This window comes from Rattus norvegicus, chromosome 4 (genome assembly GCF_036323735.1).
Source record: "Rattus norvegicus strain BN/NHsdMcwi chromosome 4, GRCr8, whole genome shotgun sequence".
Classification (NCBI taxonomy): Eukaryota; Metazoa; Chordata; class Mammalia; order Rodentia; family Muridae; genus Rattus; species Rattus norvegicus.
The window spans coordinates 182,895,478-182,919,571 of NC_086022.1; the positions used below are offsets into that span (position 1 = coordinate 182,895,478).

At 46.3% G+C, this 24,094-nt stretch overlaps 1 protein-coding gene across 5 annotated transcripts in view; it reads right to left on the reverse strand.

Moving 5' to 3' along the window:
* Window positions 1-24,094, reverse strand: part of Tmtc1 (transmembrane O-mannosyltransferase targeting cadherins 1) — a 215,059-nt gene that overhangs the window by 21,128 nt on the left and 169,837 nt on the right. For all 5 annotated transcript variants that reach the window (XM_039108900.2, XM_039108899.2, XM_063286870.1 and 2 more), the window contains one exon: window positions 7,681-7,789. In XM_039108900.2, the coding sequence (XP_038964828.1) occupies window positions 7,681-7,789 (109 nt within the window). The remainder of the gene's footprint in view (window positions 1-7,680; window positions 7,790-24,094) is intronic.

Below are 24,094 nucleotides of genomic sequence, written 5' to 3' on the forward strand. Positions count from 1 at the left end.
TTTCCCACCCTTCTGCTGTGTGTACACAGAGAAGTGTTCACTTTCTCCAGTGCTGCTAACTGCTCAGTAAGAAGCTTCCAGTGTTTTTTCCTCAGGTTCTTTCACCTTGTTTTTGAGACAAGAGGTTCCTCTGTCTGGAACATGAGGCTCACAGATCTAGGCTGGTTGGCCAGTGAGCCTCAGGAATCTTGTTTCTACCTCCCTAGTACTGGGATTACAAACACAATTTATCACTCTCTGCTTTTTATGTGGGTTCTGGAGATTAGGCTCTGGTCCTCATGCTTGTTCAACAAGCATTCGACTCACTGAGATAGCCCCACGACACACCCTTCTCATACTTTTCCTTACTTCACTGAAAAACTTATGCTCCTAATATGGCTTCATTTGTTTGAAGTCCAAAGTCACTTTCCTATCCTGGGTGTCCACTCACCATCCTGCCCATGTGGAATTCTCATTTACATGGTTCATAGCCTTCAGGACTAAGGACTGTGCACCTCTGGTGGCAGAGTACACTGTCCTGGTCTGTGAGAAGATAACTCAGGAACACAGCACAAGCCTTATGAGATGCGTTTTACTTCTCAGATTGTATCAACATGAAATGATTCAGATACTATCTCCATGTCTTCTACACAGGATCTCAGTCTGCAGACCATTATGGTTCTAATTGCATCAGTTTTCCAAGTGCTGGGATTACAGGTATGGGTGACCACACCTAGCTCAAAATGTTGTTTTTAAAAAGCTACCAGGAAAAAGGGTTTACTGTTAAAGAAGAGGAGGGAGGAAGAGGGATAAGAGGGAGATGAGGGAGAAGAGGAAGAAGGGGAGGAAGAGGAGGAGGAGGAAAAGGAGGAAGGAGAGGAGGGAGAGGAGGGAGAGGAGGGAGAGGAGGAAGAAGAAGAAGGAGGAGGGAGAGGAGGAAGAAGAAGAAGAAGGAGGAAGAGGAGGAGGAGAAGGAGGAGGAGGGAGAGGAGGAAGAAGAAGAAGAAGGAGGAAGAGGAGGAGGAGAAGGAGGAGGAGGAGGAGGAGGAGGAGGAGGAGGAGGAGGAGAAGAAGAAGAAGAAGAAGAAGAAGAAGAAGAAGAAGAAGAAGAAGAAGAAGAAGAAGAAGAAGAAGAAGAAGAAGAAGAAGCAGCAGAAGCAGCAGAAGAAGCAGCAGCAGCAGCAGCAGCAGAAGCAGCAGCAGCAGCAGAAGCAGCACCACTGCCACCACCACCCAAATCGCTAACAGCTGGTGCCTTATGTAAATTACAGCACACTATTTTTAACTAGTAAGCAGGCATTAAGATGACACTTGTAGGATACAGTAAGGCTGCTTTAGCAGGCAAAGAGCCTGTTGCCAAGCCTGATGATTGAGTTCAATCCTCAGAACCCATGGGATGGAAGGAGAGAACAGACTCCTCAGGGTTGTCATCTGAGTTCCGCAAATGTGCCCTAATGCATGTGCATCCATATACATACACAAAATATTGTAAATTATTATGTATGAGCTCATGGTAAGGGAAAAGAACCTACCTAGACTACATATAACACAAGTGAACACAAGTTCACATAACACAAGTGAACATAAGAACCCTGAATGAGGCAGGATGACTTTGTTTCTAGACCTTACACTGAGTACGGGATACATGACATTTCTCTGATTTTAACACATCACCTACATTCCTTTTGTAATAAGAGAAAAAAGCTGATCTAATTTTCTGCCTAAATTTGCTTTTCTCTGGCTTTTCCATAGCAGAAATGGCTCCCTGACCTGAAGGTGCCAGACTGGGGTTCTGTGTTTCTGTCCTGGAGGGGCCCAGCTGGGCCTGTTTCTTTGAGACTCTCAGTCTTCTACTCTCAAATGCTGGGATTATATAGGCCTAAGTCACTATCCCCATCACTATAAGGATTTTCTTTTATTTTTTTAAGACATAAACAGATTATTGAAAGCTATTGTTCCCAAATTCCCTCACTGAAATAGCTAGCTGGAAAGGACAACCAATACTTTGAATGGTAGAAATCGGGACTAAAAAAGTCCTAGACAATCAGAAACTTCAGGTATAGACAAAGAACTTTGGTAGTAACATATCATTTTGTGTGACTTAAAAGCTGTTTTATGGGACTTGCAATAAAAAGGATGCTTCGATTGCCACCCAGAAGCTCTATAATAGCCAGGCTTCGAAGCAGCCCAGAGCAGCCCAGGATAAGCATCCAAGGTGTTGATGTGCCAGTAAACCAGCCCCAAGCTGTGAACCCTGAGAAACTCTACTGCCTATGAAACTACACAAACACTGTAACTTTAGAGATGGTCTCTAGGATTGTACTATTGCCATATGAAACTACGCAAACACTCTAATTTTAGAGATGGTCTCTAGGATTGTACTGTTCCAGAGAGACAGCTTTTCCTATCTCTGTGTCAAAAAACATCAGCAAGAGGCCGTGAGACTCTGTGCATGAGCTTGGCTTTAGTGACCACTGCATTTCTAGATTCCTGGGCTCACACAGGCCTACTTATCAGTCCAAGTCACTATTCTATGCTCTCAAGGACTTCTTGGACCTTTACCAGTGCTCCCAGTCTGCCAATAGCTGAGGACTTAACTGCAGACATGAGTAGAGCCTGAAAGCTTACAAAGTGTCCTTACAAGAGAGGGTTCCCCAGTGGAGCTCTGCAGCAGCATTTTCTGTCTGATGAATTGTTCCTGGCTTGGTGAGATACCTGTTTAATCTTCATATTAGTACAATAGTATAATAAACATTTATGTGAATAACCAAAGCACATTAAACCAAGCATATTCAAAGACATCCCAATTGCCAAGAGCCTCACAGCCCATATGCTATGTTCTCTGCAAACTTGAAAATAAATACAAATAAACATACATCCTCTCACACAGCTCCGGAAACTTGCCTGCACAGGGGAGATTTTATTCAGTCATTTCTTCCAGTGTGACACTGGTCCTCAACCAAAGTCAGCATGGACATGAGCCGTATGTGTGGAGATAGTAGCTCGGCTCAGGGAGTGGGGAAGGTGTCACATGTGTGCAGGCTGATTGAGGTTTAAGAATGTCACTTCCATATTTTCTGAGGTTTGAAAGTCTAAGAAGCTGTTTGAGGTGACAGTGGAAAAGAATTGCTTCAAAGAGTGTCAAGTCCATGGATTTTCCTCACCTCTGTTTGCCACATTGTGTATCAGAAACCTTGTTTTATTCTAAAACAATTTCAGAGGTTAAGATAAGCTGTGTAGCCTCAGAGAAGAGAGGGACCCTGAGTTCTGCCCAACAGCTGTCCTATCCCTTTTGTGTGAAAACCAATTGCCTTCAGGGTAGAAGGACCCTTCAGACTTTGCAGGGAGATTCTGGGATCCTAAAGCATTTCATAATACTCTTCCCTCTAGAGTAAGAAAGGGGCCAAAGGAAGTGCATTTTTTTCTGTCAGAAAAGATGAAGGTCTTCTATGTAATTTGTTTCTCTTCACAACTGTTGAGTTCCAACTGTGAGAAATTCTATAGTTTTTTACATCAGCTTGCCATGTTTCCATAGAAAATAACTTAATTAGGAAATCATTTCAAATATCCTATCTAACACTCTTGAAATTCAGTCAGTTAAGGAAAAAGTATGTGTGTGTGTGTGTGTGTGTGTGCACGCGCGCATGTGTGTGTATAATTGTTATCCTTTAGAAAATTTTGTCTGAAAAATGCCTTTATTTCATTGAACAAACAAACAACAAATGACCACTTAGTTAAGGTCTGCCTGCTGTATTAGTGATGTGATGGTCCTGGATCCTGATACAAATGCCAAGGTCACCAAACATCTGGCTCACTTTAAAGTAGTATCTTTAACTGAACTCAGAGTCCAATTTAGAAAAGAAAAACAGAAGAAACGTTAGGACATCCACTAAGGCCCATTACTTTTCACAGTATTAACACACAAATGGTTTATCTGTATATAAACAATGACACTAACTAGAGTGGAGCAGGACAGCAGTGGGGATATATCCAAGACCATGATTTTCCTAAAGAAATCTGTGGTTAGGGGAAGATAAGTCTGAAACACTAAAAATCAATTGTTGGTTTTAATTTTTTAATGTGATGTGGTATGTGTGTATATGTGTGTGTAGCATGCACAAGTGCATGTGTGTTCTCACTTGTATACATTCATGTGTAAGTGCACACATTTGTGGTATACATGCGTGTGTGCATGCGTGCGTGCATGTATACACATTTGTTGAATGCATGGATGTGGAAACTTGAAGTTCACAGTGAGTGTCTTCCTTGATAGTGCCCCACTTTATGTATTGAGGAGAGTTTTCTCAATTGAACCCAGCCTGAGCATCCCCTGACTCTGCTTTCCAAGTGCTAAGATTACAGGTAGGAATCATACCTGCTCCACCTTTTATGTGGGGTCTGAGGATCTGAATTCCAGTCTTCAAGCTTTCTCAGCAAGTACTTTACCTATTTAGCTATCTTCCTGGTCCACATGGTTTAAATCTTATCTCAGAATACTAACCCAAGAAATGAAAATACACGATACATATAAACATGATACAATCTGTATGCTGATGTCATGACTTGAGGGTGAAAGGTCTCTTTCAGGCCATTTGGTTCCCAGCTGTGTTGCTGGTTTGCAAGCAGAATCTCTAGGATGTGGGCTGTAGGTAGAGAGAGTATGGCACTGGAAACAATCCTTGATATTTACAGCTAGACCTCCTTCCTGTCTGCTTTCTGGACCATTGAGATGTGAACAGACAGTGGTCAAATATTCCCACCACAGAACCACCTGCCACCATGACTTTCCCTTCATGACAGACTATATCAACAAACTGTGAGCAGAATCAAACCCCTCATCCCTGAGCTGCACTTGCGGGGTTCATGCTCACAGCAACAGGGAAAGTGATGAACACAGAGATCTCTGGATCTTTTTTCACAGAATGGAAAAGTGGACAAGGTTTGGGCAGGAATTGGAAACTGAATTATTTTAGTAGCAAGAAGGGGTTTAAGAAGAAAGAAAAGATGATCCTGAAAAGGGTAAACTGTGTAAAGAGGTATTCAGTCCATCAAGAGCCCCCAAGACAACAGACTGGGAATCATTGTAGATTTAACTGAGGCACTGCTTGGAGCTGTGTTTGTCTACTGCCGGCCTACGGAGCTGGAAGAAAAGATCTGAGCTGGAAGCTATTAGTACAATTTTCACGCACACCTCATTGTTGATAATGGAATCAAGGCGGGGACATGAACTGAGTATGAATTAGGAAAAGGCAAATGTAGAGGGAAGAACAGCACAAGGGAGAGGCAGCAAACAGTCCAGATGGCCGCCAGTTGAGGTGAGATGAGAAGTGGAGACAGAATTGACCTTCCTAGAAAATACAAGATCTTCATGCACCAAATTAAGAAGAAAATAAAAACTAAATACAATTCAGGAGAAACACATGGAGTCTTCCCAACACTGAAGCACAGATACCCGCCCTCAAGTTATGCCACGCCATAAAGACTCAATGAATGGAGTAAAGGGATGATGGCTATGGCCTCACATCTGATAGCTGAGGTCACATGATCAGTATCTCATGGCTGCTTCTCACACTAGATCCCAGGGCAGGGCAGGCCATCACAATAAGGCACAACTCAATGAGAGCTCTGGAGTGGGGACTGCACACTTTCCAAGTTTATTTCCTCACACATCTAGAATCTGCCGACATCATGCAGCCTGGCAGGTGTGAGAATACTACAGTGAATACAATAAATGTCCTTCCAGAGCCATACGCTCTGGAGATGGATGACGAGCATGAGCCCACAGAGCTATGCTAGATAATATAAAGCTGTGGGAATGGAACTGCAGGAGGACAAAGTGATGGAAGACAAGGCAGAAAGTAGACAAAGGGTCAGCGTGGTGCTGTGTGGGCAGAGGCTGCACGGCACGAGGGAAGACAGATATGGCAGAGGTGTGGTGGCTGAGGAAGATGCCTGCACAACGGGGTGCCTGAAATACCTAGGTCATAAGCAGAGGCAGGATTTGTCTCTCTGAAAGATGGACAAGCCATGATGAAGAGAGACTGTGATACTGAGGGATGCAAGCGACCCTTTCCCTGGAAAACCCTCCTGTGTGAAAGCACACATCATGGAGCATCACCTTAATCTAAACATTGTAAGTCAACGTGCAAGAAAATCATCTATTCCACATAGGCTTTCTGTCTACAGCCTGTCTACATTGTTCAGAGAACACAGTACCTCTCTATGCAGGTGCAACAAACCTCAGATCAAAAGTACGTCAAGAAAGGGGTGGAGAAGACGGTTCAGGGGAAGGTCTTACAAAGCCTATGCATAAGCCTTGTGTGAGATCTGGATCTGAATCCCTAGTTCACACATGGCCATGTGTGTCCATGACCTCAGTGATTCAGGTAAAGACAGACAGACCCAGAAACTCACTGGCTAGTGTAGCCAAAACAGTAAACTTTGGCCCAGTCAGGAGCAAGGCAGAAAGCAAAAGAGAAAGGCATTGGATATCCTTTTCTGGCACGTACACACGCGCGCGCGTGCGCGCGCACACACACACACACACACACACACACACACACACACCACTCAGAAAATACTGTGCCTGTACTAGCTTTCTTATCTTTAGTCCTTAACCAATGCAGTATGGCAGCTATTTCTATAGCTGGTGTACACTGCACTAAGTGTAAGTAATTTAAAAATGTGCACAGGAGTTGGTTATCTATGATGTCATTTTATATCTGGGGCCCACAAATCCACAGATTTTTATGTTTCTGGAACAGTCTAGAATGGCTGTATTAAAACATAGTTTATAATTTCTGTCAGTTGAATATTCACAGACTATTCTAATTTTGCTACTTGTTGGAATTTTTGAAATGTTTATAATGCACATTGTAGCTTCAGTCACTGATGTGTGGGGTGGTCATTCCTTAAGTTTAAGCTAAGTGGCTGCTCCAAGGCATCTCAGTTTGGCTTTTAGAAGAGGTCTGGCACTTGAGTGACAGTAGAATCTACCGCTATCAGGGTCGCTTTCATGTGTCAACAAAGGCAGAGCATCAGTTTATAGAAGATCACTCATGTGCATTGGTTTCATGTCATTCAGACAAGTGAAAAGGAGACAGGGATTCAGAACACAACTGCTCATGCCAGAAATGGTCTCCTAGGAGCCCATCTTGCCATCTGTTCTTCCCTAGCAGGTTTTAAGATAACAAAACCATCATCTCACAAGTAAATAGCAATAAAAACGTGGAATGTGGGACCATGCTGGAAGTACATGCTGGAAGGAATGGCGAAGCTCTGGCTGGAAAACCCTTGAACAAAAGGGAGCCCTCTCCCCACCCCAGTGCATCTCAGGCAACATTGGGAGAACAGAGCAGAATGGAGCTCACAAAGGGTTGGGGGTTAGTAGATTTTCTATAATTTTTTTACAATTTTTAAAAAATTGGAAATGCCATGTATTATTGACAGACTTTGTCTCTAAATGACAGCAAACACATCACGGGACAATAGCACCCCTCTTCCTCTGACACCTATCTCCTTGTACAGTGAGAGACTGGGCTTCTGGTGTCAATCAAGAAAAATTGAAACGAGACTCAGAGTTTGACAGGAACTGCCGATTATCAGTTATGTCATTTCTATAAATATCTGTGATGATATTGGCAGATGGACTTGAAAGTAACATTTAAAGAAACACTTCTGAAATTAAATGGAAACAATTACCTGCTCAGCCAGTAGAGAAGCCAAGCTTGAATAGGCATCGGCAAAATCTGGACCATACTTAATGGATTCCTTCAGAAGCACAATGGCTTCTTCCGTTTTCTCCTGGGACCTGCAGATGACAGGGGGAGGACACCTTTCATTAGCACTTGCTGCAACCCTCGGCTTAGACGTCAACATATCATTTCTTTTAGCAAAGATTAGGTGGTTCATCCTGGATTTTACTGTGTTAGTATCTACATGTTATGCCAGTTGTGTTGAGGCCTAATAGTCTCTCCTCATGTCTGGATTCTCACTGGGAGACAGTGAAAGTGAAAGACCCCAGCTTAGCAGCAGTAACGCCATTTTGCAAGGCTATATTTAAGATGACTGGTTCAGAGAAAGGTTAGAACACTGAGTACACAGCGGCTGCCAAACAAGATGTGTTTGGTTGAAGGCCTGGCAACAGGAGGACTGCCGTTGAGCACCTGACAATGAGAAAAGCCCCGGGAGAGGTCCCACACCCTGGTGGGGGGCCGAGTCAGCCGTTATGTTCCAAGAAGGTAGCTAAGAAACTTGCCCCCAGGCTGAACCCTTGGGGGGCCGAGTCAGTCCTTATGTTTCAGGAAGGTAGCTAGGAAACTTGCCCCCGGGCTAAACCCTTGCCATATTAGAATCCACCAATTATATCCCTGTAACCATGCATCTGCTTCTGTATGCTTGCTTCTGCTCCCCAAAATCCTATAAAAGCCCATCCTTGGTTCCATGGGGCGCGCCAGTCCCCCGAGTGACTGAAGCGCCCGCAGGTGCCTGTGCCTGTGTATCCCAACAAAAAACCAAATCCTCTTGCTGATTGCATCCTGTGGTGTCTCGGTCTGGTCTTTGGAGTTGGAGGGTCTCCATCCCGAGGGAAAGTTCTCCCTGAGAGCTTTTCATTTGGTGCGTTGGCCGGGAAAGGAGATCCTCCACCCAGGGACCACCGACCACCCACTGGGAGGTAAGCCGGCCGGCATCTGTCTGTCTGTCTGATTTTGTCTCGTTCTGCCTTATTCTGTCTGTTCTGTGAGCGCTCAACCGGGTCTGTTCTGTGAGCGCTCAGCCAGGTCTGTTCTGTGAGCGCTCAGCCAGGTCTGTTCTGTGAGCGCTCAGCCAGGTTGTTTGGAATTTGGGCGGGACGAAGAAGGAGCTGACGAGCTCGGACTTCTCGCCCCGCAGCCCTGGAAGACGTTCCAAGGGTGTTAGGGGCCCGACTATTCGGGGCCCAATCTGGGAGGAGAAAGATCCGGACTAACGGCATCTCTGTCTGTATTTTTGGCTTTCAGAGGGCCCCGGACCTTTGCCACCTCCATCTGACTTTTTGCTTTCAGTTTGGTACCAAAGCCGTGCAGCACGCCTGTCTGTTGTTTGTTTGACTGTTGGTGTTGTTTGTTTTCTCTGTGTTCTAATCTTCCTTAGAACTAACATGGGACAGTCCCTAACAATGCCCCTAAGTCTCACTCTTGATCATTGGGAAGACGTCCACGACCGGGCACACAACCAGTCCGTCGAGGTTAAAAAAAAAAAAGGAAAATGGCAGACTCTCTGCACATCCGAGTGGCCCACTTTCGGAGCGGGATGGCCAGTGAATGGCACATTTAATAAGATCATTATTTTACAGGTTAAAGATCGGGCCGTCCACGGACATCCTGACCAGGTTTCTTATATTATCACTTGAGAGAGTCTCGCCTTAAACCCCCCCCCCCCCGGCGGAACCCTTCGTGGACCCGAATTGGCCTCCCCTCAACCCCCAGCCTGTCCCCTCGGCCCCGCCCGGTCCGCCGGCCACGTCTTTCTCTCTCTACTTTTGTGAATTAAGAAACCTGTCCTCCCGGCAGACCCAAACTCCCCTCTCATAAATCTTCTCTCTGACAGGCCCGGCTAAAACGGAGGAGGCAGAGCCGCCGGCCAGATCAGTTGCCGGGCCACAGTCTGATAAGGGTTTTTCCCGTCGCAGGGAGATTGCACAATAAGCGCGAGGTGATGCCAGATTCAACCTCCCAGGCTTTAACCGGTGGCCAGACCCAATACTGGCCGTTTTCAGCAGCTGACATTTACAATTGGAAACAACACAACCCTTCTTTCTCCAAAGATCCGGTGACACTCACCGACCTAATAGAATCTGTTTTACTTACCCACCAGCCTACTTGGGATGACTGCCAACAGCTCTTACAGGCCCTCTTAACCTCAGAAAAAAAATAAAAAACAAAGAGTGTTCCTAGAGGCCAGAAAGCATGTTCTGGGAGATGATGGGCGTCCCACCCAGCTGCCTGAGGACCAAACTGGGATTTTAATACAGCTGAAGGTAAGGGACACCTACGCCTTTATCGCCAGTTGCTTCTAGCGGGTCTCTGAGGGGCTATACGATGCCCTACTAATTTGGCTCAGGTAAAACAGGTATTACAGGAAGCAGGGGAAACTCCCTCCGCCTTTCTAGAGAGACTTAAGGAGGCCTACCGTATGTACACTCCCTATGACCCAGATGACCCAGGACAAATGACGAGTGTCTCTATGTCCTTCATCTGGCAGGCTGCTCCAGATATCAGGACTAAGTTACAGAGGTTAGAAAATTTGCAGGGCTATACATTACAGGATTTACTTAAAGAAGCTAAAAAGATTTTTAATAAGAGAGAGAATTGAGTCAAATCTTGGCCGCCGTAGTTCAGGGCCAAGAAAGGAAGGGAGATAGGGGGGAGCTCGAAAGGGGCTGAAGCTGGATAAAGATCAATGTGCCTATTACAAAGAGAAAGGGCACTGGGCCAGAGAGTGCCCCAAGAAGCCTGGCGGACCCCGAAAGCCTCGACCACGAACCTCCCTCTTGGCTCTAGATAAAGATTAGGGAGGTCAGGGCCAGGAGCCCCCCCCTGAGCCCAGGGTAACGCTTAAAGTTGGGGGACAGCCGGTTACTTTCCTGGTAGACACAGGAGCCCAGCATTCAGTCCTCACCCAAGCTTCAGGACAACTCAGCGACCGGACGGCCTGGGTACAAAGAGCTACTGGTGAGAAACAATACCGATGGACTACGGACCGCCGGGTTCAGCTGGCTACTGGTAAGGTGACCCATTCCTTCTTACATGTTCCGGACTGCCCGTACCCTCTGCTGGGCCGTGACCTGCTCACCAAACTAAAAGCACAAATTCATTTTGAGGAAGGAGGGGCCCGAATAACTGGCCCCCACGGAACTCCCCTTCAAGTTCTATGAATATAGACTATATAAACTGGGACAGGACAAGCCACAATCCCTAGAAATAGACACTTGGGTCACGAATTTTCCACTGGCTTGGGCAGAGACTGGTGGGTTGGGGTTGGCGCTCCAACAGCCCCCCTTAATTATACAGTTAAAGGCCATTACAACTCCAGTCTCCATAAAACAATACCCCCTGTCACATAAAGCTTATCAAGGTATAAGGCCTCACATTACGAGGCTTCTGGATCAAGGCATCCCCTGCCGGTCGCCTTAGAATACGCCTCTTCTGCCTGTTAAGAAACCCGACACTGGAGATTATAGGCCAATACAAGACTTGAGAGAGGTCAACAAGAGGATAAAAGATATTCATCCGACTGTTCCAAACCCTTACAATTTGCTCAGTAACTGTTCATCGATGAGAAACAGGGGTATGCTAAAGGGGTCCTAACACAAAGGTTGGGACTCTGAAAACGCCCTGTGGCCTACCTGTCTAAGAAATTGGACCCTGTGGCCTCCGGCTGGCCACCGTGCCTAAAGATGGTGGCTGCTATTGCTGTCCTGATCAAGGACGCTGGAAAATTGACTTTGGGACAGCCACTCACCATCCTAACACCCCACGCAGTGGAGGCCTTGATAAAGCAGCCCCCAGACCGCTGGCTCTCTAATTCTCACACCAAGCCTTGTTACTAGATGCAGAATGGGTTCAGTTTGGGCTCGTAGTCACCCTCAATCCTGCCACCTTGCTTCCTCTACCAGAGGAGGCAAAACAGCATGACTTCCTACAAGTCCTCACAGAAGTACATGGAACCAGGCCGGACCTATCGGACCAGCCTCTTCAGAATGCTGACCACACATGGTACACGGATGGCAACAGCTTCTTGGCAGAGGGAGAGCGAAAGGCTGGAGCTGCGGTCACTACGGAGGACAAAGTGATTTGGGCGAAAGCCCTGCCTGCTGGTACCTCCGCACAACGGGCTGAACTCATCGCCTTGACTCAGGCGCTCAAGATGACAAAAGGTAAGAGGCTAAATATATATACAGACAGTCGTTATGCCTTTGCCACGGCACACATCCACCGGGAGATCTACCAGAGGCGGGAGCTGCTCACATCTGAGGGTAAAGATATTAAAAATAAGGCTGAAATTCTGGCCCTCTTAGAAGCCCTATTCTTGCCCAAAAGACTGAGTATTATACATTGTCCAGGACACCAAAAAGGGCACAACCCAGAGGCACGAAGAAACCGGCTGGCCGATGCCACGGTGCGAGAAGCGGCCATGAGCAAACAAATCTTGACCTTAAATAGCCCAGACCAACCCACGCCCCCACCAGTGGGACAAACTAGTTGGGTTTATGCCCATGAGGACATAGAGCTCCTAAAAAAATGGGGGCCATCTACCACCCTCAACTAAAACAGTGGGTCTACAAAGGACTTTTGAATTGATCTCCTTTTTACATAAGAAGATAAAAACCTTACTAGATTGGGAAGAGATAAATCTGTGTTTTTTTTTAATTGGGACAAAGCGATACAAAAGGTGACTGAGAGTTACAAAGCGTGCGCTCAGGTTAACCTGGGAAGGACCATGATTGGACAAGGAGTTCGTCCTAGGGGACACCGTCCCGACATCCATTGAGAAATTGATTTTACTGAAATTAAACCAGGTATATATGGATACAAGTATCTCCTAGTGTTTGTAGACACCTTCTCAGGATGGGTCAAAGCCTTCCCCACGAAGCACGAGACTACAAAAATGGTCACCAAGAAGCTCCTCGAGGAAATCTTTCCCAGGTATGGCATGCCTCAAGCGTTGGGGTCGGACAACGGGCCCGCTTTCGTCTCCCAAGTAAGTCAGTTGGTGGCCAAATTGCTGGGGATTGATTGGAAATTACATTGTGCCTATAGACCCCAGAGTTCAGGTCAGGTAGAACACATAAATAGAACAATTAAGGAGACTTTATCCAAACTTACGCTTGCAACTGGCTCAAAGGATTGGGTGGCCCTCCTTCCCCTAGTTCTATATCGGGCCCGGAATACCCCGGGCCCCCATGGTCTAACTCCTTTTAAAATAATATATAGAACACCACCCCCATTTGTCCATTTCTTTGATTCAAACATTGCTGATTTTGCTGACAGCCCTTCTCTGAGGGCCCATTTACAGGCCCTACAGATTGTGCAGAGAGACGTCTAGAGACCTTTGGCCGCTGCTTACCAGGACGAGCTTGAGCATCCGGTGGTGCCACACCCGTTCCAGATTGGAGACACCGTGTGGGTGCACAGACACCAGACCAAGAATCTCGAGCCACGGTGGAAAGGACCCTACACCGTCCTCCTGACTACCCCGACCGCCCTAAAGGTAGACGGAGTCGCGGCTTAGATCCACACATCACACGTCAAGACAGTCCGGTCTGAGGAATTGACTAATCACAACACTACACCCCAGACATAGAGAGTTCAGCACACTCCAAACCCCTTAAAGTTAAAACTCCTACGTGGCTCCTCCTAGTCCTTTTGTGGCCTAGAGTCAGTGGGGGAATAAGCCCCCACCAGACAGAAATTTCTTGACCAAGTCGAGTGAAAGATTTCACTCAAAGTTAGCAAAAAAAAATGGGGGAATGAAAGACCCCAGCTTAGCAGCAGTAACGCCATTTTGCAAGGCTATATTTAAGATGACTGGTTCAGAGAAAGGTTAGAACACTGAGTACACAGCGGCTGCCAAACAAGATGTGTTTGGTTGAAGGCCTGGCAACAGGAGGACTGCCGTTGAGCACCTGACAATGAGAAAAGCCCCGGGAGAGGTCCCACACCCTGGTGGGGGGCCGAGTCAGCCGTTATGTTCCAAGAAGGTAGCTAAGAAACTTGCCCCCAGGCTGAACCCTTGGGGGGCCGAGTCAGTCCTTATGTTTCAGGAAGGTAGCTAGGAAACTTGCCCCCGGGCTAAACCCTTGCCATATTAGAATCCACCAATTATATCCCTGTAACCATGCATCTGCTTCTGTATGCTTGCTTCTGCTCCCCAAAATCCTATAAAAGCCCATCCTTGGTTCCATGGGGCGCGCCAGTCCCCCGAGTGACTGAAGCGCCCGCAGGTGCCTGTGCCTGTGTATCCCAACAAAAAACCAAATCCTCTTGCTGATTGCATCCTGTGGTGTCTCGGTCTGGTCTTTGGAGTTGGAGGGTCTCCATCCCGAGGGAAAGTTCTCCCTGAGAGCTTTTCAAAAGGATACTGGAGATTAGTCACTGGCCTCCTGCCTCTGGCTGCTGTGGTTTGAATGTGGTGAGTCCCTGCAGGCTCCTGTACCTGAACATTTGTTTCCCAGCTGGTGGCGTGTGCAGGTGCCGTTATGGAAAGTGGTGAACAGTTAGGTCTTGGGGCCTAACTAGAGGATGGGGTTGAGGTTGTGGGCTTAGATTACTGTGGATAGACCTTAAGGTTTTGTAGACTGGATCTACTTCCTATCCATTTTTTGCTTGACTGTGGACACAATGCCACCTTTTATAACTGGGAACCCAAAGAAACATTTTCTCTCTTTAATTTCTCGTTGAGTATTTGGTCTTAGTGGAAAGAAAAGTAGCCAACACACTTGCTATGCACTGTTGGGGGGTTTTTACTGAAGGGTCTGTAAACCTGTTAACAAGAAACAGGCCAGCACTCTGAGGGATATGTTTATGTGTATCTCTGCATGTATAGCCTACATGCAAGTCTAGAAGAGGGCACAGAATGCCCTGGAACTGGAGTTATAGGTGTTATAATCCATCCAACATAGGAGCTGGGAACTCAGGTCCTCTGGAAGAACAACTAGTATTCTTAACTACTAAGCTTCACAATCTGATTTCCTAATAATGGCTGATGGTCCAGAACAAACCTAGCCAAAATGTCCACCTATCTAAAGAAGAAAGCATGACATAAAACTTATGAAACTAGAAAACACTGTGACCAGTGGCTGAAGGGGAGGTGAATGTGCTGTTATGTTCTCACCACAAACTGTCTCTGCCTCTGTCACTCAGTCGACTCCAGGACTTGAAGCCTAGGAGTCCTGTCCTCGTGTGAAAAACCCCTCTCCTGTTGGTGCCACAGGGAGACTGTGTATCTCAATCCTCATTCTTAGGCAGCAATCCCTCTGCTTACTCAGATAACTTTCACAAATACTGATCTTCAATGCTAGGTATTATAAATGTGGAGAATAGTGTAGCATGAAGAACAGAAACCCTGGAACCACAGACAGTCCATGGCCTCAAGGATCTAGGCCTAACCCTTGGGGGTGCCTTTTCCCATTAGGGTTTAAACCAGAGTCTAGTGCAAGTGTTTTCGCAATTTCACTCAGTTAAGACTGTGTACTGAGTGTTCTTACAAATTCTCATAGCATTATGAGTCCAGCCCTTACTGCAGCCCCATGTGACAGATATTGTGAACAGAAAAGCAGAGTCAAGTGGCTCGAGAGTGCATTGGCATCCTCTTCCAAATGTTCCTCCAGTATAACACAACCGCTCCCTTTTCTTTAAGACGGGTTCAGCTCTGTATACCAGGCACACCCTGAAATCCCCTGAGGAAAACTCCCACCTAGGAACAGTTTAAATAGGACACTAGGATCCTAACACTCTGAGTGTGTGCTTACTTCGTTTTTCTTTTTTCTTTTTTAAAAATCCCATAGATCAGTCCATGGCTTGTACATAGTAAAACTTCAGTAAACACGAAATTATCATTATCATTACTATTATTAAATTTTTGTTTGTTTTGTTTTGTGAGACAGGGTTTCTCTGTGTAACAGAGCCCTGGCTGTCCTGGACTCTATTTTTAGACCAGGCTGGCCTCAAACTCACAGAGTTCCAACTGCCTCTGCCTCCTTAGTGCTGGGATTAAAGGCATGCAACACCACAGCTGGCCCACACTAAATTGTTTTTAAAGCATGTTTTAAGTATTTTACTTCTGGATCACTGTGCATGTACTTAAACTTCCTACTTCAGCCTCCTGAGCACTGGGGTTTACTCATGGCTGCTTATTTTAACTCTCAGAAGTCTGTCCTCACCTGTAAGAGCTTGCTGTTCGGAGTGTGATTTATGTACATCTGTGAATGTCACCTGGCAGCTTGTTGCACAATAGAACCTCAGGCCCCACCCACACTTCCCAGGTAATCTGTGTGGGAACTGAGACCTCAGCATATCTACGCCATGTACTCTCGGGGACAAGGTCATTCATTCCTAATACCAGACCTTTCCTACTCCCTGAAGGTCCAGGGTTGGTAAGATGCAGTTTGACTGCTTCATTGCCAGAAGCAGCTTGTTACCAGTTACCTTCACCTAGGAGGTAGACTCCTATCATAGACCTGAGGTAAAAACTCATTGTTTAAAAAGTCTTTAGAGTTAGGCATTCAGTTTGGTAGATGTGGTGATTTGAATTAAAATGGTCCTCATAGGCTCATAGAAAGTGGCATTATCTGATGTGTGGCCTTGTTGGAGAAAGTGGGTCACCGAGGGGTGGGCTTCAAGGTTTCAATGTTCAAGCCAGGCCCAGTGCCTTTCTCTTCCTGCTGTTTGTTGATCCAGATATAGAACTCCCGGCTCCTTCTCCAGCACTATGTCTGCCTGTACACCACCTTGCTTCCCACCATGGTGATAATAGGTTAAACCTCTGGACCTGTAAGCCAGCCCTGTAAGTCAGCATTTTCTAACCCTAGTAATTTGACCACTGATTTTATGGTTAGAACTCCAAAGAGTCTTCGCTAAGTTTAATTTAGAAATGCTACTTAAATCAAAGGGAAGAAATGCTATAAAATTAAGGTGGAAAATTAGTCCTCGCAGGACATTATTTAGCTGAAAATTCTTCAAAATCAGCAGAGGGGGAAAGAACCACAGTAATTCTATAATGATGGGCCAGTGCTTTCATTCGTAATAACTCATGCCAGTTAGAATGGAAACTGAGACCTTTTATGAGTAAACACAGGGAGATTAATGTCTGTCTGAGTGATACAGTGGACATAGAGCCATCAGAGCTTCTACCAGGGACTTATGGGAAAGAGGGGGTCCTGGTAGGCTTTTTTTTTTCCTCAAAAGGTTTAGTGAGATACTCCTAACACTCAGAGTGTGTGCTCTGTGACCTTTTTAAAATGTCAACTTCCAGTGTGAGTGCACTTTGGATCTTTGTGGTGTTTTGAATAAGAATGGCCCTCACAGGCTCACAGATTGGAATGCTTGGTCACCAGGGAATGGCACTATCAGGAGGTGTGATCTTGTTGCATGAAGTATGTCATTGGGTAAGCTTTGAAGTTCCAGATGCTCAAGCCAGGCTTAGTGTCTATTCCTGCTGCCTGCTGATTTAAATGTAGAGCCCTCAGCTACCTCTCCAGCACCATGACTACCTACACACCACCAAGCTCCCTGCCACGATGATGGACTTAATCTCTGAAATTGTAAGCCAGCCCCAATAAATATTTTCTTTTTATAAGAGCTGCTGCTAAGCTGGGTGACGGCAGTACATTTCTTTAATCTCAGCACCCGGGAAACAAAGCCAAAGCTAAATGGATCTCCGTGAGTTTGAGGCTAGCTTGATCTACAGAGCAAGTTCCAGAACAGCCAGGGCTACACAGAGAAACCTTGTCTCAAAAGAAAGAGAGAGAGAGAGAGAGAGAGAGAGAGAGAGAGAGAGTGTTACTGAGGTCATAGGGCCTCTTCATAGCCACCCCCTATGATAATCTTACTAATCTTTCTCTACTGGAGTGAGTGCCTTCAACCATGAGTAGAGACCTCTTTCTCTACTGGAGGGCCCTGCACCTTACCCGGCACCATATAAACAAAGCTTTTACATTTTGCAGCAGGATTCAACACTCTTAAATTACCCCTGCCTCAGGAACTTCCAAAGGCTAAAGTTCCTCAGAATGGGTTCCTGAGACCAATAATTTCCTCAGAATGGATTTCATTAAGAAAAATAGCAAGTATAAATTAGATCTTGCTCAGAATGAAATCTTGCAGCTCAACACCTGTGTTTTCACAGGGAACGTCACTGTGGCTGTGCTTCCCCCTTATCAAGTAAAAGCATGCCCAGAGGCTCACTTCCCTGGCTCCATCTCAATGAGAGGTATTTAGCAAAGGCATTAAGGATTTGCCACATTTCCTTTCGGTAATTAGAGACGTGTTAAGTTTGTTAATTTACAAAACTTTCTGGATTCCTGTCTACAGTTCCACATTAATCTCAACAGAAGCAGCTGCTTGCTTTAAGAAGGAATTTGGGAAGTGTCAGTAGCAGACACAAAGCTGGTGACTTGTAAGCAGCACTGTAGTTCCTCAAGAGTACATGGCCATTCACACAGAAACCCATAACTGGTCAGTTGATAGTGAATCAGATATTTCAGAGTCCTCAGCCATAAATGCATGTCTGTACAACACTCTTACCCTCAACACTCATGGCTCTGTGTTGAAGAAGGGGTAAAAAGACTGCAAGAGCTGGAGGTGTTAGATGGTTTTAAGAACAGAGTGTTTCCCAAACACAATAGGATAGATGCATCAATGAACTAAAGATGATGACGTCAGTATTCACAATAACATGCAAGCACAAACCAAACAAAATCCTAGCACAGAGATGGAAGTGGGCACAAAGTATCTTGAGCAGGAAAAAAAAAAAAAAAAGAAGAAGAAGAAGAAAAAAAAAGAAAAGGAAAAGGAACCCCACCCATCTGGCACTTGGATTGAAGCATGGGCAGCAGGAGCTCCTGTGCATGGAGTGGAGGGTGGGCAGCAGCAGGAGCTCCGGTGCATGGAGTGGAGGGTGGGCAGCAGGAGCTCCTGTGCATGGAGTGGAGGGTGGGCAGCAGCAGGCGCTCCTGTGCATGGAGTGGAGGGTGGGCAGCAGGAGCTCCTGTGCATGGAGTGGAGGGTGGGCAGCAGGAGCTCCTGTGCATGGAGTGGAGGGTGGGCAGCAGGAGCTCCTGTGCATGGAGTGGAGGGTGGGCAGCAGGAGCTCCTGTGCATGGAGTGGAGGGTGGGCAGCAGGAGCTCCTCTGTATCACCGGGCTTCTGTTACTGTATTATTGTACTTTACTGTTACTGGATCACAGATGAAGAAGACTTTGACTCTATTTTTATGGCAGGAGACAGTACTAGATCTTCTGAAGAACTGGCACGTAAAATTCAAGCTACAGCTATTGCAGAAGATGGTCTTTGTAAGCACGAGCTTTCTAGGGCTCTACACAGTGTGGGAAGGACTGTTGAGTGATCGTAGCTAGTGCAGTGAACAAAAGCATCTGGCTGACTGCAGTTCACACTTATTTTTCTGCTTGACTTTTATAAAATTCATATACAACATCCTATAAGACACAGTCCTGCTACATGACAATGAAGACTGGAAAACTCTGATCAATTCAAACTACACTGCTGGGCTTGGGAGATGACTCCGTTGGTAAAGAACCTACAACACAAATACAAGGACCTGAGTGTGACCACTAGCAGGTAAGTGTAATGTCAAACTTGTATTCCCAGCACTAGGAGATGGAGACAGGTGGATCTGGGGCTCCAGGACTCACTGGTCAGCTAGCCTAGCCTACATGGCAAGTACCAGGGCAAAGAAAGGTTCTATCTCAAAAAACACAGTAGACAACACATGAGGCTGACCTCTGCCCTTCACACTCATGCATGCACACATGTGTCCCCACATACACACACCAGATACAGATCACACACACACACACACAGAGCACACAGAGATGTTCATTACAGCTAAAATTCAAGGACGAGATCACAGTCTCACCTCCTCCTGCTGCCCCACACTGCCAGACAGAAAGTGAGGCGCTGATGGTGGACAGTGGAGTGAGCTCCACAGGGCAGCAGACATGGTGGAGGCTGAGATCAGCCACATAAGGGCTGACACAGAGCACAGCTCCAGAAGCTTTGGTTCCAGCTCTCTCTCCACAGGTGTGGGGCAGATTATTACCTTGGGAGGTCACTGCATTGCACCTTGGTGACAGAGGCGCTGCCTCCCGAGGCTCAGGACACACACAGGGCCAGGTCCTGGCTACAGATGTGTGAAGGAGGTGCCAAACCAATTATCACATCAAGATCAAAACTAGTTCCAAGTAGCATGACTTCAAAGCATATGCACATGCAAGTCATCTAGGAACTTCAAGAGGTCAGGAGCATGGTTCTACCACTGGGATCTAGAGAAGGTAGCAAGGAATTATGATCCCCAGCTGGGGACTGAGTGGATGGGCCATTGTGCTGGGTTTCTGCTAGTCACTGGGCTAGGTGCTGTTTCTGTCTATCTCAGATTCAGTTGCTGAGTAACTTGGTCAGCTGTGGTCCCCAAGCCTGACTGTAGTGTCTCAGCAAAGGTGGATGCTGTATCAAGTTCTCTATTCATACTTCAGTTAGGAGACTGGAAGCCCATGTTGTAGGTAAGTTACAGAATCTTACATAGGACCAGCTGGTCTGTCTTCTACTTAAGTGAAGAGATCTGAGTCTCCTACAGCTGACTATCATCTTAAGCTATTTAGCTAACAACACAGGTAGTGTATGGCTGCCTGCCTTTCATTTATTTGAGGCCAAGACAGGGAGCTTCAGACTGGACATGAGATACTATGTTTCTAGCTTAGACAGAAACAGCTAATAACTACTTCACCTTCACTGGGTGTTGGTTCCTATATTAAGTGCTTACATACATTACAGTTAGTACTTATGCAGTTTCGAGAATTATTTCTACTTTATACATAAGCAGTTAGAGCCATGATAAGCTAAAATTGTTGTCCTACAGGTACATGTTAACCAGGGACCAGCACATGGCAGCATCTACCTGTCCTACGAAAGGACATGGCCTGATGTCACAGAAAGCACTGAATGTCAAGGCTCTCTCTGCAGCTCATTGGCATGCAATCTTGTTCTAGTCAGTTCTGTCTGGACAAGAGAGTTATAGGTGTTGTACCCCTAGTGCTCCTGGTAAATTCATAAGAAAGGGGTAATCTTTTCTGTCACTTGGAGGAAGGTAACAGGAAAGGTGAGGGCAGAAAGCCCAGGTGCTACCCAGCAGACAGGCTGGGGAAACTGGACTCTGTGGAAAGGAGAAGAGGTGAGGAGCTGGCAGAACTGACAACGAGTTCCTTAGAAGAGGAAGAGTCCTTAAGGCAAGCCTTCCCTCTAAGTGTTACCTGCAGGCCACAGAGAGGTATAAGAACAAGCACACACATGGCCCCCTTTCTGCCCTTCTTGCTTCTCTTTCTAGTGTACAAAAAAACATCTTTAAACTTGAAAGCTTTTGATAGCCCCCTCCCCCAACAACCTGAATACCAAATTGAGCTTCTGTGCCAAAGCAAAAAAACCCTGCTGGACTGACTCAGGATAAAGGCTGAAGTGTTGGTACCCTAAAATATGACTGTGTCCACAAAAGAAGTTCACACAGACATGCTATGCTACCTCTAGACTTTAAGTCACGTCACTCCGGGTCTGTACTATGGAGCTCAGGGCAGCTCAACTGCAACGGCACAGAGAGAAGGCAGGCTGGAGGTTCTTGAAATCTCCTGGACTTGACAAGGCAGTCTGGCCTGTTGCATTATCTTCTGCCAGAAATATCCGTGCAAGGAAAGTGGATGACATCTCCCCAGATAGTGTAAACAAAGCCTGGCTCCTTTAAGACTGCTTCCTGTGGAAGTCTGCTCTGGCCTGGGCTGTGATTATCACAGCCAGAGAACTCTAGTAAGTACTTAAGACTCAGGAATCATGGTGAGAGCACAGTTGTGGGGGCAATGCTCACAGAAGTCCTGCAAGTCTGCTGTGTGTCTTTGTGTGTCAGTCATGGGGTCACAACTAGGTTCTCATTTCCCAGATAAAGCTGTTGGACAGTCACTGACTGAGAGAAGGACAGTGCACATAGGGTATTTTCAGTGAACTGTTTCAACTTTAAGCCTTGTTAAGGGCCTCAGTCAGTGTAGTCTGGCAGGGGTTGCTCACACTGAGAGCTGGGCACCATCAGCTGGGTTTGGGTTTACAGAGGACAGATGAGCAGTGAGTAGTGAGGGGCAGAAACCCTGAATGCTCAGACATTTGGACTTGGTGCCAATGCAGTGGGCACAGGCACTCCTGAGTCCATAAAAAGGATGAGGAGGAGTAGGAGTTGGATAAAGGAACAACATGATGCCACGAGACATTTAATACAGGGAATCTAACAAGATTGTGAACAGGCCAACAATAAGGTGGTATAAGGGGAGAACGTGCTCATCACAGGAGATCTGATGACAGAAAGGTCTTGAAAGGAAACCACTACAGAGAAGGGCAACAAGGTGACAGTTCATAATCACAGCACTTCAAAGCTCAGCAGGAGTGAAGAGAACGGGAGAAAGGTGAGCAGAGGTAATAGATCAAAGGCCAGAGGCCAGAATCCAGGCACTATAGAAGAGAAAGTCTGCACACTTAAAAAGTTAGTGGCACAGCCATGTTGGAAAGTACAAATGGAGCCTTGGAGAGAAGGGTGAACAGAACCTGGTTGCTGACATAAATCTTGTAGTTTGTGGAGTCATAGGAAGCAGGCCTGGAACAAGAATGGGGTCACAGTGTGTCCAACCGGAGAAATCTCATCCTGAGAGCAGCAAGAATAGGACTTCCTCCTCCATGCCCTGTGCCTGCATGTCCTGGCACACACAGACCCATGGCCCCACCTTTGCCGCACCATCATGTAGATGGTTACCAGGTTAAACTTTCCCCTTATAAGGTAATGTCCAGCAGCACCTAGATTTCCTCCTTATGCAAATTAGACACCCCCAGCATCCTGGCCTGGGCCAATGACGTACACTCACCCCACAGCCTCTACTCACCCTCCAAAGGTTTAAATAGCCTTTGTCTCCCCAATTAAATGAGCTGCTCAATGAAGCAGAAATCTGTCTCTCATCCTGCTCACTTGTTCCCTGCCCTCTCCATCACCCCTAGCCAGTCCACCTTGCTTTCCCTCTCAGGCCACTGGTCTGATTGAAAGCACCATGCCCTTTAAGGGAAGGGGAGCAGAGTGGGGATGACAAAGTTCTCTACTGATGACAGCAGTAACTACAGAGAAGTGAAGAGTGCTGCCTGGTGCTCTAGCTGGTGCTGATGTTGGAAGCGTATAGAGAATGCTATGCAAGGCAGTGGATGGTATCATGAGATGCTGAGTTTTGGAAACTGGAGAATAGCTAAAGATGTAAGTGTGAGGTAGGCTGAGATGAGGGGACTAGGGTTAGAAATGAGGAAAGCTAGAAGTCACGACAAATAGGTCACCATGAGGGTGAGTGAAAAGTTTTAGGCCAAGAGGTAGAAGCAGAACATGTCTACTCACAGCTGATGTGCTCACATGGCCAAAAGAAAGGTCCAGGGAAAGTGCAGTTAACACTGAACTGGCATTTTGTGCTGAAGCTAAAAAGTGAAGGTTCGTGACTATAATCCTAGTACTCAGGAGGCAGAGGCAGGTAGATCTCTGCAAGTTCAAGGCCAGCCTGGTGTACAAAGCAAGTCCAGGATAGTCAGTGCTATTGCACAGAGAGTCCCTGTCTCAGACAAACCAAAAGCAGGAAACAGAGCTGAGAAGTGGTCTACCGTCTTGTGCACACAGGCATCCTTTCCCAAAGTTAAACCTGTGTAGTTAATGATGGTGCTGGGAGGAAGCTCCAAACATCTAAACTTATTTCAAAGTAATAAGCTGTGCCCTCGCTCTTTAGTCTCCTTCCTGAAGGATCTGACTTAAGGAGGCAAGCACACACAGCTGTCCAGGTCGTCACACAGCTCTGGGAACTCTTGTGCATGCTGCAGTGTTTGCCATCAGATCCACGGACACTTGGGACCCTCCCTCTATCCTCTGACATGAATGGAGGGTGGCTGTCATAATGGGCAGGGATATGACGTGAATGCTTACACTTCTTCCTTTTTCATTTTAGTAACAAGTGCCAGCATCTATTTCAATTATGCATTCACATAAATGTACCACATCCCCTGATTTTAAACACTCTCTTGTGTCCTCTTGACACACTGGGACTTCTGAAACCTTCGCTCATGAAAATCACAAGCTTTTCACTTCTTTCTTTCTTCTTCCCTTCCTTCCTATCTATTTTTTCAGTTTTTTGATATTTTAAGTCTCAAGAAACCCATTATTAATCAATATGAATTGAGAGCTGCTCCTTCTCAGTTTTCCACCATAATGTGTTGCACAGACTTGCAACAGGGAAGCTACAATATCTCAAGAAATAGCTTGAAAGAAACCATACACAGGCAGCAAAGGCGGA